At 32.5% G+C, this 17219-nt stretch overlaps 1 protein-coding gene across 3 annotated transcripts in view; it reads left to right on the top strand.

Moving 5' to 3' along the window:
• Positions 1-17219, top strand: part of Zpbp (zona pellucida binding protein) — a 103924-nt gene that overhangs the window by 23507 nt on the left and 63198 nt on the right. For all 3 annotated transcript variants that reach the window (XR_007109868.1, XM_047561760.1, XM_047561759.1), the window contains one exon: positions 13038-13256. Coding sequence is in view for 2 of the 3 variants with exons in the window: in XM_047561760.1 (XP_047417716.1) it covers positions 13038-13256 (219 nt within the window). In the remaining variant the exon portion in view is untranslated. The remainder of the gene's footprint in view (positions 1-13037; positions 13257-17219) is intronic.

Below are 17219 nucleotides of genomic sequence, written 5' to 3'. Positions count from 1 at the left end.
GTTGTCTCATTAGGGCGAGTGTATGAAAGATGATGGAATGAGACAAACATCATTACCCTGTGTACATGTATGATTCCATGAATGGTATGAATCTACATTGTGAAAAACCATAGAAATGAAAAGTTGTGGGGCTGGGGAGATAGCTCAGCTGGTAGAGTGCTTGCCTCACAAGCACAAGGCCCTGAATTTGATCCCCAGTACCGCCAAAAAAAAAAAAAAAAAAAAAAAGAAATGAAAAGTTGTACCCCATTTGTGTACAGTGAATCAAAATGCAGTCTGTAAAAATAAAAAAAAATTATAAAAATATTCTTTTTTCCTTTATGTTAATTATAATTCAGGCTATACATTTACTTTCCATTACTATTTTAACTTCATCCCACTATTTTTGTTACATTAATTATTATCATTTCTAAATATTTGGTTGTATCTACTGTGACTTCATTTCTAACCCATTTGTTACTTATTGTTTTATTTGTTTAAAAATTTTTGAGAGATTTTTGCCTGGAACAGTGGTGCATGTCTATAATCCCATTGGCTTGGAAAACTGAGGCAGGAGGATCACAAATCCAAAACCAACCTCAGCAACTTAGCAAGACCCTGTCTCAAAGAAAGAAAAAAGCAGGTGGGGTAGTTCAGTGGCTAAAGTGATTCAATCCTTGGTACAAAACAAAATTGAGAGATATTAATTGTTGCTTTTGTATTTTTACTTCACTGTGTCAGAAAATGTGATTGAACTAAATATTGGATTTTGGGATTTTGATTTGTTGACTTTTCCCCAGTGGAGGACTCTCTTCTTAACATTTCAATTTATTTTTATTATGGTACACTAATTAAATGTATTTGCAGTATTAGGGCTCCTTAATTTATCATCCATGTTTTTAAATTTGTCTTTTATATATTAAATCTCTTTAAACATGATGTGTTTTAGGTACTCTTGTGCAGTTTACGGAAACTTTATTTAGGTATGTTATGTCTGAAATTTAATTTGTCCTGTTCACTTAAATTGTTTACTTTTTAACATTGATGACTTTTTTCTTTTGTATTTCAGTGACTATATTTTCTGTTGTCTTCACTTGTTATTGTTATAATAGTATCTGTTTTTGTTTTATAAATTCTTATTTTTAATTCTTTCCTTTCTTTAACATTTACAGGATTTATTTTTTAAACTTTTTATTACATTTTCATGATGTACATAAACTTGTGTTTATCCTTATTACCAATGCAATAGTTTTACTGTATAGTGGATGTAAAATGTTGTATTACTCATAGTTTGCATTTTTTAATGCTATTAACTCTGAATATATCTCTGAAAATATGTTCACTTTTCCTTATGATATTTTTCTTTTCACATATTTTGTCTGTTTTCCTAAGTTGTAGTGTTCTTGCTTGTTTCTAATTCCACTAAGAATTTAATAGATAAGTTATTTTCAGACAACTTTTAAGGGGTTAGGAAGTTGAAAACTAAGGTTATAAATATTTTCCACTTGTATTATATTGGTAGTTGTACTTATGGTGGGTAAACTATGGACACTTTATCAGAAAGCAAGTTTTTGGTACTGAAATTTACAAATACGCAATGTTTTCTTCACTGAAAAGCAAGCACAGTTTTAAAAAAACCTGTTTTTATACAAAATATCCCATAAACACAGTTTCACTTAGGAGTACCTTTAAAAATGGAGCATGAATACATGTCTCTTGAATACACATATTTTTCATAGTCTGCGAAGAAATGGAAGGTACAAAGTAAGTCTTCATATTACAGTATGATGTAATCTTAAGGAAAACTCTTATGTAATTATATGAAATACACATCACTTTTTTTAGCATAGAACCATATGTAGTGTAAGAACAACTGACAACTTGGTGGTAATTGTTAATAGTGATAACACTGAACTGTTTAAGTGGAAATTAGAATTTTGGAAACCCTGTCCCTATCATCATGAGCTTGATGGCTTCCTCATACCTGAAGACAGCTGAGTTTGATAATAATAAATCACTTGTTTTGACATTGTTTAATGGAATTGGTCAGTATTTGGAAGCTTTATGTATAGTGAACCAACAGTGTTTGAATGACTTGAACATAATATTAAAATCCCTACATGGGCAGAAAATACTCATTCAAAGTGCTAGAGACTTAAGCCATAAAGAAACATAAAATTATGGCATTGCAGGTAAATGGATGGAGTTGGAGAATATCATGCTAAGTGAAATAAGCCAATCCCAAAAAACCAAAGACCAAATGTTTTCTCTGACAAGTGGATGATGATACATAATGCAGCAGGGGGCGGGTAAGGGAAGAATGAAGGAAGGATGGATTGTGTAGAGGGAAATGAGGGGTGCAGAGGAGACGGGGGAAGGAAAGATAATGGAATGAGACATAGATCATTACCCTTTGTACATGTATGATTATACAACCAGAGAAATGAAAAGTTGTACCGCATTTGTATACAATGAATCAAAACATTTAAAACAAATGCTAGAGACTAATGGATGGACGCTTCATTAATATAGTTTCAGATTACACCACACAACAAATTTTTAAGGAATTCCTCACTTGTTGCATTTGTTGTAATGTCAGAAAAGAACCTTCACAGTTATCTGAGAAGACTCTTGAAATGCTTTCTTTCCTGTTACATACCTATGTGAGAAAATATTTTCTTTATGTTCTTCAAATAAATACATTACATCAGCTTGAATGCAGAAAGGAGTGTAAGAATATAGTGGGATTTTATGAAACCAGGCCTTTAAAAAATGGCAAAATACAAAGCAATACTATTTTCTCTTTGATTGTTTTTGAAAAGATATTGTTCCTAAATCGTTTTTATGTTATTTAGTAGATTTATTTTTATTTTTAATGAGTATTTATTTTAAAAGTGTTTCTGTTTTAATTTCTAGTACTGCATATATTGTATATATAATCCAAATGGAAGTTCTTTTGTGATACTCAGTAATTTTTTAAAAATGTAAAGGGAACCTAAGACCAAGAGTTTAGAGGATACCTGCTATAGAATTTAATCACTTGTCATCTATTTAAGATATTGCTTCTTTGACTTATATAATTTCTCTGTTGACTTTATGTCATTTTTATCATTCTAATTTTTTCTAGACTCACCTTTTTTTCTTTCTAAGTTTCTGATTTTAATTAGAGAATTTTAGTGTATAAGCTGTTGGAGGGGTCTCTGCATGTTAGTTGATTCCTTATGATGATGTAGGGGACATAGCATATAGTTGTATCATAGGTGAGGTGAAAGATAAACAGCAGGATCAGCAAGGGCAAAGAGGCATAGGCAGGAGGCAGGAGAAATCTTTGTATAAGATCCTTATACTTTCCTTCACAGGGGAATCACATAGAACCTTCTCCTTTCTCCAGCAGTGAAAATCCAGTAATGAGCCATGTTTCTGCCCAGGGATGCAGTGGAATCTCAGTAGCCAGTGTTAATAAGGAACTAGTCATGTGCCTAGGCATCTTTGGCCTGCCAACTATAAAAAATCAAGTCTCTGAGAAGACAAACAGGTGTTCAGTGCCTCAAGTGAGGAACAGTTTTATGATGAGGGGGAAAAATCCCATCTGTTTAGGGAAATGTTTACTAGCCAAAAGTCAACCCTACAGCCTCTGTTTTGCTATGTTAACTGTTACATGCATGAGTTTATCCTGTAATGTTGTGTGTGTCTGTGTATACTTCGACTGGGCATTCAGAAGAGGGTACTTTTGAGACAGAGTGTTTTGGCAGGATTTTGTCTTATATTCAGACTTCTGCCTCCAGTAATAACTTGATATGCAGCAAATTTCTGGAGAGGAAAAGTTGCTCCTTTAAGTCCACAGACTGAGAGGCATTTGCTTTGTCTCCCTTCATATGAGACTTACTTTATTTTCCAGCTCTGAATCCTTGTGCTCAATTATTTTATGTGATATTTGTACATATTACGTATCTTTGATATTATGAATCATGATGTAGTTTATGGATATATATGATAAATGTGTGCTTTATTTATTATGTGCTATAGTTGAATCAGTAAGCACATGGCAGATTTATAAGATTTATGTCTAGGTGTGATCCTTGTTTTCAGTATTGTTTATTCTTTGATGAACCTCTTTCACATAGTGACATCTTTCTTTTTTTTTTTTCTTTTTATAGAATATTTTTCTTATTTGTCCCTTGGTTAACTTCACTGTTTATTCTCTCCTTCTGCAACTCTTTTTGTTTGGTATTGGTTATCTTGGATCTCTTTTCCTTGTTTTATGTTGCTCTCATAGTTGTGTTTCTTTTTTATTATATGCTATTTGAGACCACTGTATGGTGTGTAAAAGTATAATCATGTTTTGCCTTGTTTTTATTAATTAAATTAAGTTTTTCAGTTGAGTAGTTTAATTTTCAAGGATAATTTTATTATTTACCAATCATTTTTCTTCTATAATAATTTTATGAGTTTTTGTATATATTTTTTATTTACTATTTAGAATTTTAAAAACATTTACTTCTTTGAGGTACATCATTGGGATTTTAACTGGATTGCATTGAATTTGTATAGCACTTTTCGTGGTATGGCCATTTTGACAATATTAATTCTAGCTATCCAAGAACATGGGACAGGTTTTCTTTAATTTCTTTCTTTAGTGTTCTGTAGTTCTCATTGTAGAGGTCTTTACTTCTTTCATTAGATTGATTCCCAAATTTTTTTTTGAGGTTATTGTGAATGGGGTAGTATTCCTAATTTCTCTTTCAGAGGATTCATCACTTACGAATAAAAATGCATTAGATTTATGAGCACTGATTTTACATCCTGCTACTTTAGTGAATTCATTTATGAGTTATAGAAGTTTTCTGGTGGAATTTTTCAGCTCCTCTAAATATAGAATCATGTCATCGGCAAATAGGGATAGTTTGAGTTCTTTTCCTATTTGTATCTCTTTAATTTCGTTGGTCTGTCCATTCATTCTGGCTAGAGTTTCAAGGACAATGTTGAATAGAAATGATGAGCAAGCAATAAAGAGATTCATTTGAAAGAATAAGAGACCCAGAATAGCTAAAGCAATCCATAGCAGGAAGAGTGAAGCAGGGGTAATCACAATACCAGAACTTCAACCATACTACAGAGCAATAGTAACAAAAAAGGCATGGTATTGGCACCAAAATAGACAGGTACATCCTTGGTACAGAATAGAGGACAAAGAGACAAACCCACATAAATACAGTCACATCATACTAGACAAAGGTGCCAAAAACATACAATGGAGAAGAGATAGCCTCTTCAACAAATGGTGCTGGGAAAACTGGAAATTCATATGCAGCAAAATAAAACTAAACCCCTATCTCTCGCCCTGCACAAAACTCAACTCAAAATGTATCAAGGACCTCAGAATCAGACCAGAGACCCTGCACCTTATAGAAGAAAAAGTAGGTCCAAATCTTCATCATGTCAGTTCAGGACCAGACTTCCTTAACATGACTCCCAAAGCACAAGAAATAAAAGCAGGAATCAATAATTGAGATAGATTCAAACTAAAAAGCTTTTTCTCAGCAAAAGAAACAACAATGTGAAGAGAGAGCCTACAGAGTGGGAGAAAATCTTTGCCACACATACTTCAGGTAGAGCACTAATCTCCAGAATCTATAAAGAATTCAAAAAACATCACACTGAGAATACAAATAACCCAATCAACAAATGGGCTAAGGAAATGAGCAGACACTTCACAAAAGAAGATCTACAAGCAGTCAACAGATATATGAAAAAAATGTTCAACATCTTTAGTAATAAGAGAAATGCAAATCAAAACTACCCTAAGATTCCATATCACCCCAATTAGAATTGTAATTATCAAGAATACTAGCAACAATAGGCATTAGTGAGGATGTGGGGAAAAAGGTATACTCATATATTGCTGGTGTGGTTGCAAATTAGTGCAGTCACCCTGGAAAATGATGTGGAGATTCCTTAGAAAACTTGGAATGGAACCACCATTTGACCCAGCTATCCTACTCCTTGGCCTATACCCAAAGGACTTAAAATCAGCATACTACAGAGATACAGCCACATCAATGTTCATAGCTGCTCAATTCACAATAGCTAGATTATGGAACCAACCTAGATGCCCTTCAATGGATGAATGGATGAAGAAACTGTGATACACACACACACACACACACACACACACACAATGGAATATTATTCAGCCATAAAGAATAAAATTATGGCACTTACAGGTAAAGGGATGCAGTTGGAGAATATCATGCCAAGTGAGATAAGCCAATCCCATAAAACCAAAGGTGGAATGATCTTTCTGATAAGCAGATGATGATACTAATGGGGTGGGTGGGAGGGAGTCAAGAATGGAGGAAGGATGAATTGTGTAGAGGAAAAAGAGGGGTGGGGAGGGGTTGGGGGGAAGGAAAAATAACAGAATGAGACAAACATCATTACCCTATGTACAAGTATGATTACACAAATGGTGTGACTTTACTTTGTGTACAACCAGAGAAACAACAATCATATCCCATTTGTGTACAATGAATCAAATAAATTTTAAAAAATAATTAAATTTAACTAAAAAAAATTATCTAATGCTCACTACATTGACTTCTTTTAGGTACTTTTTCCTTGCTTTTTGTTTAATTTTACTTGGCAATCTTGGATTTCCCCAAAGTTGGAAATGGGTGTCTATGTTTCTCATTTATGGTCATAAATGAAACCAGTAGGTATTTCTTCAGCAGTTAGAAACTGTCTACTGTTTACCTAAAGATCAGAAGTAACTAAGAGAGCAGATAGAATCTTAGTTTTGATAGTGTAGCTTAAAAGAGTAGGTAGGAGCTGGGTGCAGTGGCCCATGTAATCTCAGAAGTTCCAGATACTGAGGCAGGAGGATTGTGAGTTCACAGCCAGTCTCAGCAATTTAACAATTCCCTAAGCAACTCAGTGAGACCATGAATCTAAGAAAAATCCAAAAAGGAACCTGGAAGTGTGCCTCAGGGGTTTAGTGCCACTAAGTTCAATCTCAGTACCAAAAAAAAAAAAAAGAAAAAGTAGTAAAGTGAACAATAGTGGCAACATTCATTTCATTGTGAGTTCCTCAGCAGTGTAAACCAGGAGCAGGTAGGGACGCCCCTCTGGTTGACTGAAGAGCATCAGTGCTCTCTATCTTTGAGGTGAACTTTTTTGATCTCTGGGATTGTTATGGATTTCTTGTCACTTTTATATTTCTTGTATCTATTCAGTGAGATTTGGGATAGGCTTGAAAAAAAATTGTAATTTTATAACTTTAATTTGTTTGAAGATGAATACTTAGAGTAGTATTAGATGTAATCTTAGCATCACATTATAATGGTTAAGAACACAGACTCTGGGACCAGACTCCCTAGATTATATTCTTAATTTTTTTATTGGTTCTTGTTAGATATACATGACAGTAGATTGTATATTGACTTGTTATACATGCATAGAATATAACTTCTTGTGGTTGTACAGATGTGTAGTTTCAATGATGGTATATTCATATATGAACATAGAACACTGGAGAGTTATGTCCAATTTATTCTGCTGTATTTCCTATCCCTTCCCTTTATTCCCCTTTGTCTACTCCAGTGAATGTCTATCCACACCCCCTATTGTGTATTAACATCCGTATATCAGAGAGAATATTTGGCCATTGGTTTTTTGGAATTGACTTATTTCACTGAGCATGATATTCTCCAGCTCGACCCATTTACTGGCAAATGCCAATTTCATTCTTCTTTAAGGCTGAGTTATATTCCATTGTGTATATATACCACAGTTTCTTTATCCATTCATCTATCAAAGGGCATCTAGGTTGGCTCCATAGTTTAGCTATGGTGAATTGAACTGCTATAAACATTGATGTGGCTGTGTCACTATAGTATGCTGATTTTAAGTTCATTGGGAATAAAACAAGGAGTGGGATAGCTGGGATAAATGGTGGTTCCACTCCACGTTTTCTGAGGACTCTCCTCCATACTGCTTTCCATGGTGGTTGAACCAATTCCCAACAGCAATGTGTAAGTGCACCTTTTCTCCCATATCCTTGCTAACATTTATTGTTACTTGTATTCTTGATAATTGCCATTCTGATTTGAGTGTGATGGAATCTCAGTGTAGTTTTAATTTGCAATTTCTCTGATTGCTAGAGATTTTGAACATATTTTCATATAGTTCTTGGCTATTTATAGTTCTTGCTCTGTGAAGTGCCTGTTTAGTTCCTTTGCCCATTATTGATTGGGTTATTTCAGGGGAATTTTTTGGTATTAAGTTTCTTGAAGTGTTTATAGATCCTGGAGATTAACACTCTATCTGAGGTGCATGTGGTAAAGATTTTCTCCCTTTCTGTAGGCTCTCTTTTCACAATCTATTGTTTCCTTTGCTGTGAAGAAGTTTTTAGTTTGAATTCATCCCATTTTTTGATTCTGGATTTTACTTCTTGTGCTTTAGGAATGTCGTTAAGGAAGCTGGTTCCTAAGCCAACATGATGGAGAGTTGGTCCTGCTTTTTTTTCTAGTAGGTATAGGGTCTCAGTCTAATGGCTAGGTTGTTGATCCAGTTTGGGTTGAGTTTTGTGCAGGGTGAGAGACAGGGATTCAATTTCATTGTGCTACATATGAATTTCCAGTTTTCCCTGCACCATTTGTCAAAGAGGCTGTCTTTTCTCCAGTGTGTTTATGGGGCCTTTATCTAGTATGAGAGAATTGTATTCATGTGGATTTATTTCTGTCTTCTATTCTGTACCATTAGTTTTCATGTCTGTTTTCGGGCCAATACCATGATGTTTTTGTTCCTGTAGCTCTGTAGCATAATTTAAGGTCTGGTATTGTGAAGTCTCCTGCTTCACTTTTTTTCACTAAGTATTGCATTGGCAATGCTGGGCCTCTTATTTTTCCAATTGAATTTCATGATTTTTTCTGTTTCTATGAATAATATCATTTAAATTTTAATAGGAATTGCATTAAATCTGTATAGTACTTTTGGTCATATGGGCATTTTGACAATATTAATTCTGCCTATCCAAGACATGGTAGGTCTTTCCATCTTCTATGGTTTTCTTCAGTGCTCTTTAGTTTTCATTGTGGAGGTCTTTCCCCTCTTTTGTTAGATTGATTACAAAATATTTCAATTTTTTTTGAGGCTATTGTGTATGGGATAGTTTTCCTAATTTCTCTTTCAGTTGATTCATCACTGTCATAAAGGAACACAACTGATTTAATGGAGTTAATTTTATATCCTATTAATTTGCCGAATTTGTTTGAGTTCTAGAAGTTTTCTCATGTAGTTTTTTGGGTCTTCTAAATATAGAATCCTGTTGTCAGCAAATAGGGATAGTTTGAGCTCTTCTTTTCCTATTTGTATCTCTTTAATTTCTTTCTTTCTTTTTTTTTTTTTCCTAATTGCTCTGGCTAGAGTTTCAAGGAGTATGTTGAGTAGAAGTGGTGAAAGAGGGTACCTTGTATTATTCCAGATTTTAGAGGGAATGATTTGCATTTTTCTCTTTTTAAAATGATGTTGTCCTTGGGTTTAGCATATATAGCTTTTACAATATTGAAGTATGTTCCTACTATCCCTAGTTTTTCTGGTGTCTTGAATATGAATGGATACTGTATTTTGTCCAATGCTTTTTCTGCATCTATTGAGATAATCATATGATTCTTGTTTTTTAGTCTATTGATATGGTGACTTATTGATATTGTATGTTGAACAAACCTTGTATTCCTGGGATGAAACTCACTCGATCATGCTGAAGTATCTTTTTAAAATGTTTTCATATGCAATTTGGCAATATTTTATTAAAAATTTTTATATGTATGTTTGTCAAGGATATTGGTTTGAACTTTTCATTCTTTGATGTCTTTGTCTGGTTTTGGTATCAGAGTGATAGTAGCTTCATACACTGAGTTTGAAAGGGTTCTCTCCTTTTCTGTTTCATGGAATAATTTGAGGAGTTTTGGTGTTAGTTCTTCTTTGAAGGTCTTGTTGAACACACCTGAGAATCCATCTGGTTCTGGACTTTTCTATGTTGGTAGGCTTTTGATTGTGTCTTAAATTTTATTGCTTGAATGTTTCTGTTTAAATGTTCTATTTCATCCTGATTCAATTTGTGTAGGTCATATACTTCTAGAAATATGTCGATGTCTCAAGATTTTCCATTTTATTAGAGTATAAATTTTCAAAGTACTTTCTGATTATCATCTTTATTTCAGTAGTGTCTGTGTTTATATTTCCTTTTTTATCACAAATTTTGGTAATTTGAGTCTTTTCCCTCTTACTCTTGGTTAACTTGGGTAAGAGTTTATCAATATTATTTTTTTTCAAGCAACCAACATTTTGATTTTTAGATTATTTTTGTTGTAGTTATTTCAATTTCATTGATTTTAGCTCTTGATTTTATTTATTATCTATCTTCTACTACTTCTGGTGTTGATTTGTTCTTTTTTCCTAGGCATTCGAGACATAAAGTTAGGTTACGTCTCTGATGACTTTCTATTGTTTTGAGAACAAGTTCAAACTTTCCTCTTAGAATTGCTTTAATAGTATTTTACAGGTTTTGATTTTTTGTGTTCCTATTCTCATTTATCTCTAAGTATTTTTTTCACTCCTGATTTCTCTGCTCTCTATCATTCAATAGCATATTATTTAGTCTCCATATGTTAGATTAACTTTGATATTTTAATTTTATCATTGATTTCTAATTTCATTCCATTGTGATCTGATAGAATGCAGGGTATTTTCATTATTTGTTTGTATTTTCTAAGAGTTGTTTTTGGCCTCAGATATAGTTATTTTAGAAAATGACATGTATGCTGCTGATAAGAAAGTGTCTTTAGTCATTGGATGAAATATATTCTATATATATCTGTTATATCTAAATTATTAATTATATTTTTTAGTTCTATAGCTACTTTATTTAGTTTTTGTTTGGAGGATCTGTCTAGTGATGAGAGTAGTATGTGAAAATCATCAAGTATTACTGTGTCATGGTTTATTTGATTCTTGAAATTATAAAGGATTTGTTTGATGAATGTAGATGCTCCATCATTTCGGGCATAAATATTTACAATTGTTATATCTTGTTGATGTATAATTCATTTAAGCAGTATGAAATATCCTTCTTTGTCCCTTCTGATTAACTTTGGCTTGAAGTCTTCTTTATCCTATATAAGGATAGAAACCCTTGCTTGTTCACAAGATTCATGTGAATGATATGCTTTTTTCCCCCATCCTTTAACCTTCAGTCTGTGAATGTTTTTGCCTATGAGGTGAGTCTCTTAGAGACAGAATATTGTTGTGTCTTGTTTTTAATCCAGTGTGCCAATCTATGTCTTTTGATTGATGAGTTTAGGCCATTTACATTCAGTGTTATGATTGAGAAATTATTACTTTTATTCCCTGTCATTTTGATTTATTTCTGGTTTTTAATTTGAATTAATTTCATCTTTGATTTTTCCTCTAGTGTAATTCCTTTCTTCGCTGATTTTCATTTTTATTTTTCATTTCTTCTTGAAGTATTTTATTGAGTTTGTTTTTTTAGTGCACATTTTCTAGTTGTGAATTCTTAACTTTTACTTATAATGGAAGTTTATTATTTCATCATCAATGCTGAAGCTTAATTTTGCTGGTATAATATTCTTGCTGGCATCCATTTTCTTTCAGAGCTTGGGATATATTATTCTAAGACCTCCTAGCTTTGAGAGTCTGAATTGAGAAATCATCTGAGATCCAGTTTGATTTCCCTTTAAATGTGACCTATCTCTTTTCTCTGGCAGCCTTTAAAGTTCTATCCTTATTCTGTATGTTAGAAATTTTCTTAATAATGTGCCTTGGCGTGAGTCTGTTAGAATTTTGTATATCTGGTGTCCCGTAAGCCTCCTGTATTTGATTTTCTATTTCATTCTTAAGTTTGGGGAAATTTTCTAAGATTATTTCATTGAAAAGATTGAAAATTCCTTTACTTTGTATCTCAGCCTTCGTTTATCCTGATGAATCTTAAATTTGATCTTTTCATATTATCCCATATTTCTTGGAAGTTCTGTTCATGGTCCCTTAACATCTTTCTTCCATGTACAACTTTATTTTCAAGATTATATGTATTTTATCTTCATTGCCTGAAGCTGTCTTCCAAGTGGTCTAGTCTGCTGATGATGCTTTCCATTGAATTCTTTATTTAGTTTATTGATTCCTTCATTTTGAGGATTTCTGCTTGACGTTTTCCTCCAGAGTCTCTCTTTATTGAAGTGATCTTTCACTTCCTGTATTTTCTCTCTGATTTTACTCCTTACATCATCCTCACCTTGCAGATCAGTTTAACTATGAACATTCTAAACTCCTTTTCTGACATTTCTTCCACCATGTTGTCTATGAATTCTGTTCCTGAAGTATTTTGTTTGTTTGGGGTGATTTGTTCCCTTGGTTTTTCATGCTGTTTTTGCATCAAACCATCTAAAAGTACGGATCTGAGACAGTAAAGTTTTGACCCTGTGTACGTAGTGTCCCTGAAGGTTTCAGAGTTTAGGGGCAGACAAATAATAATAACCAATGCAAACAATATATAGCATTAAACCAAATAGTTCCTGCTATGGCATCTACATTGTTAATTATCACAATAAACAGAACAAGTGTGATCATAATTTGCCCTCAGTAAAAACAGAAAGTTTGCCAAAGGGTTCACAATTTCAACTGGTGAATAGGAATACAATAGAAGCAATTTAGGATGTGATAATTATCAGGTGAGAGGAGAGAAAATTGAAGTAAAAAATTAGTCATGTGACGTAATCTCTCAATGTGCCTCATTTGATTCATTATGGATATTATTATAATCTCAGTTTTATATGATGTTAAAAGATTTAATTGAGTCACTATTTGCAAAGTTACTATAAAAGTATTTGGTATTTAATAACTGCTAGGTAAGTATTAAGTAAAAATGAATGTAGCTTTATATGAGATCATGTGCTGAGTTTATTCCAAATCATGAATGGTTGCAATATGTGTTTGAATTATTTAAATAATCATGTTTGTTTCTTTCTCTGCTTAATTTTCTACAGCATATCGTGAACCTCATTATTATTACCAGTTCACAGCTCGTTATCATGCAGCTCCCTGCAATAGTATCTATAATATTTCCTTTGAAAAGAAACTTCTTCAGATTTTAAGCAAATTGGTTCTTGATCTTTCATGTGAAATTTCCTTACTGAAGTCTGAATGCCATCGTGTTAAAATGCAAAGAGCTGGTTTGCAAAATGAATTGTTCTTTACATTTTCGGGTAAGTGTAAAAAAGTCTTAAAAAAAATTAAAACCAATTTTAAACACTTTATGAATTATCAGCAGTATTTTTGGAATGTAAATGTTCTAAATTAAATATATTTCCTGTTCTGTGCTTTCATTTTGGTACTAATAACCCCCAAATAAAATCCTAATTTATATAATGAAAAGTTTGCTCTTTCAAATAACTTAAACCTTCCTGTGATAATTTACTATAGAATGGAACTCAGCACAAGGATCTATTGTGATATTTAGTTACAATGATTTAATTTGTGAAAGCATCTAATAAGGAGGTTGGTTAACATTGTAGACCAGAAGAACCATTTAGCTTCCTCTGCTTTTCATAATCTAAAGCGGAAGCCTAACGACAAAAAAATCGACTTTATTTGTAAGGATTTTAGATTTATAAGTGGTATAAGAATTCTTTCTTAAGAATAACCATCCATGTGTTTTTTTTTTCTTCCTTTAAAAAAAAATAATGTTTTTCATAGTGGGGATTGAACCCCCAGGCATGTTACCACTGAACTACATCCTCAACCCTTTTATTTTTGATTTTGACACCAGTTCTTACTAAGTTGTGATCCTCCTGCTTCAGCCTCTGTGTTACAGGCATGTACCACAGCACTCCACTGAGCTCATTTATATGTTTTATAGGATACTTCCCTTCCCATTTTATATCAAAAGCTATTGCTTGCTATATTCCTTTCATATTCCATCTTTTCCCTTGATTTCTCTGTTATTAGTATTTGATTATACCTACCTACTTCTCTAACTCACCCTCTGTTTCTTTTTCTTTTCTCTGTTATTTACATTTTGGTCACCTAGAATAGAATATCAATTGAAAGACACAATTGAGAGGTATGACATTTCGATTTAAAAGCAAAGGACATGAGATGTTCAAACTAATTTTTAATCTTTTATCTTCCTTGCCACATTTTTCCTCAGAAAATTCCAAAAAACCAATATTGAAATTTTTCTCTAATTCCTAAAACAAAGGACCAGAGGCAGACTGTTTATTTAGATTTTTAAGAACTCAAAGATTTTGTAACTTTTCAGTGTTTTTATGACAGCTTGATGTTGATTACAATTACTTATAAATTTTACTATTTGCTTCTCTAGTTTTGCCAAAAAGTCATTGGAGTTTTGCTAGGGATTGCATTAAAATCTGTACATAGGTTTGGGTATTATTGTCAACTTATAATATTGTCTGTCAGTGCATGAACACAGACTATCTGTCCATTAATTTAAGACTTCTTTCAGAATGTTTCATAGTTTTCAGTATAGAAAACTTAAAGTTTAGTTTTTTTATTGCTATATTATACTATAGTGAATTCATTGTGGCATATTGAATTATTGTTTATGTACATAACATAATTCAGTTTCATTCCTCAGTACCTTTTCTGTCCCTCTTCTTCCTCCCTTCAGTCTCCACCCTTCTGTTTTCAGGAATATCTGCATTTCACCTTCTTGCATTTTTCCTTCTAGCTCCCACATATAAGTCATAAGACTTTCTGAGTCTGGCTTATTTCGTTTAACATGATGTTGTACACTTCCATACATTTACCTGCAAATCATATAATTTTGCTCTTTATGCTTTCATAAAACTCCATTGTGTATATATACCACATTTTGTCTGTTCATTGGTTGATTGAAACTTCAGCTGGTTCCATAACTTGGTTATTGTAAATTGTGCTATTATACCATGCATGTGCATGTGTAACTATAGTATGATGTCTTCAATTCTTCTAGAAAACACTGAGTTCATACATTGGTTCCCATTCCTACTCTTTTGAGGAATCTCCATACTTATTTCTATAATGGTTGCACTAATTTACAGTCCCAACAACAGTGTTTAAGTGTTCCTTTTTCTTCATCCTCACCAGCATTTATTATTATTATTTGTGTTCTTGATGATTGCTATTTTAACTGAGTAAGATGTAAATGCAGTGTTGTTTTGATTTGTATTTTCCTGATTGCTAATTTTTTTTCATACATTTTATTGCCATTTGTATTTCTTCTTTTGAGAAATGTCTGTTTAGATCCTTTGCCCATTTATTAAATGAGATATTTGGTTTTTCAGTGCTAAGATTTTTTTTTTTGGTTCTTTATGTATTTTAGATATTAATTCTGTGTCAAAAGAGTAACTGACAAAAATCTTATATTCTATTTGCTTTCTTTTCACAAAATTGATTCTTTTGCTGTGTAGAAGGTTTTTAATCTAATGTCATTCTATTTATTATAATTACTTTCTAAATTTTAGGGGTCATATTGAGGAAGTTACTGCCTGCCACCTACGTGTTGAACCCTGTGTTTTCTTCAAGCAGATACAAAATTTCTTGTACAATTACTAGGTCTTTGATCTGCTTTAATGTTTATGCAGGGAACAACATTGGGCTCTACATTCAGTCTTTTACATATGGATATCAAGTTTCATCCAGTTCCATTTATTAAAAGACTGTCTTTTCTGCAGTGTATGCTTTTGATACTGTGTGAAGAATCAGATAACTTTACATATATTTGTCTGTGTCCTCTATTCTATTCCATTGATATTTATGTCTGTTTTGCTGCCACTGCCATGCTATATGGCTTTATCTGTGTATTGAGTTCTGCTCTGTTGGTCTGCATGTTTGTTTTTATGTGGTACCAAGCTGTTTAGTTACTGTGTCTCTGTAATATAATTTGGAATCTGGCATTGTAATGCTTCTAGCATTACTCTTTTTCATTAGAATTGTTTTGGTTATTCTGGATTTTTTACTGTTCATAAAGTTGCAGGAGTCTTTTTTGAAAAATGTTACTGGGTGTTTTGATGGGGATCACATTATATTTGTAGATAACTTTTGTTAATATGGTCTTTTTTTTACAATATTAATTCTACCTTTCCAAGAATATGTGCAGTCTTTCAATCTTGTAGTGTCTTCTTTGATTTCTTTTTTCCATATTTTATAATTTTATTTGTTGATATTTTTCAGCTCCTTGGTTAGATCTAGTCATAGTTTTTTTTAGGCTATTATCAATCAAGTTTTTTTATACATTTTTTAGCAGATTCATATTAGCATATAGAAAGGCTTTTGATTTTTTTTGGTTTTGTATTCCACTTTGCTGAATTTATTTATGAACTCTGGAAGTCTTCTGGTGGAGTTTTTAAAGTCTTTTTTAAGTGTAGGATTATATCATCTAGAAACACTGATAAGTTGACTTCTTCCTATAATACTTTTATCCTTTTTTATTTCCTTTGCTTGACTAATTGTTCTGGCTAAAATTTCAAGTACTGTATTGAATAGGTGAGTTCAGAATGGATATTTTTGTCTCATTCCTAATTTTAGAGATGATTTCAGTTTTTCCTTATTCGATATGATGCTGACTTTGAGTTTTTCATATATAGCTTTATGAGGTTGTGGTAAGTTCATTCTACCCCTAGTTTCTTCAGTGTTTTTATCATGAATGGGTCTTCAGTTTTGTCAAAGGCTTTTTCTGCATCTATTGAGATGGTCATGTAATTTTTTCCAGAATTCTACTTATATGATGAATAATATTTATTGATTTGCATATGTTCAGGCAACCTTGCATCCTTGGGATAAGAGCAACTTGATCCTAATGTAAAATCTTCTTAATGTGTTTGAATACAAATTACTAAGATTATTTAAAGGATTTTTTTTAACCTATGTTCATCAGGTATATTGGTTTGTAGTTTTTTTTTTTTTTTCCTTGACATATCCTTATCTGGTTTTGGTATCATGATAAAACTGGCTTCATAAAATAAATATAAGTGTTCTCTCCACCTTCCATTTCATGGAATAATTTAAGGAGCATTGGTTATAGTTTCTCTTTAAAGGTCTGATAAAATGCAGCTGGGAAAACATTTGTTCCTGGGCTTTACATTGTTGGAGAGATTTTCATTTTGCTGTGTTTTATATTGTTTTTTAAATTGCAGCTTTAATCTCATTGCTTATTATCAATTTGTTTA

The sequence above is a fragment of the Sciurus carolinensis genome, chromosome 8, assembly GCF_902686445.1.
Source record: "Sciurus carolinensis chromosome 8, mSciCar1.2, whole genome shotgun sequence".
NCBI classification, from domain to species: Eukaryota; Metazoa; Chordata; class Mammalia; order Rodentia; family Sciuridae; genus Sciurus; species Sciurus carolinensis.
This window is presented reverse-complemented; position numbering and strand designations above follow the sequence as displayed.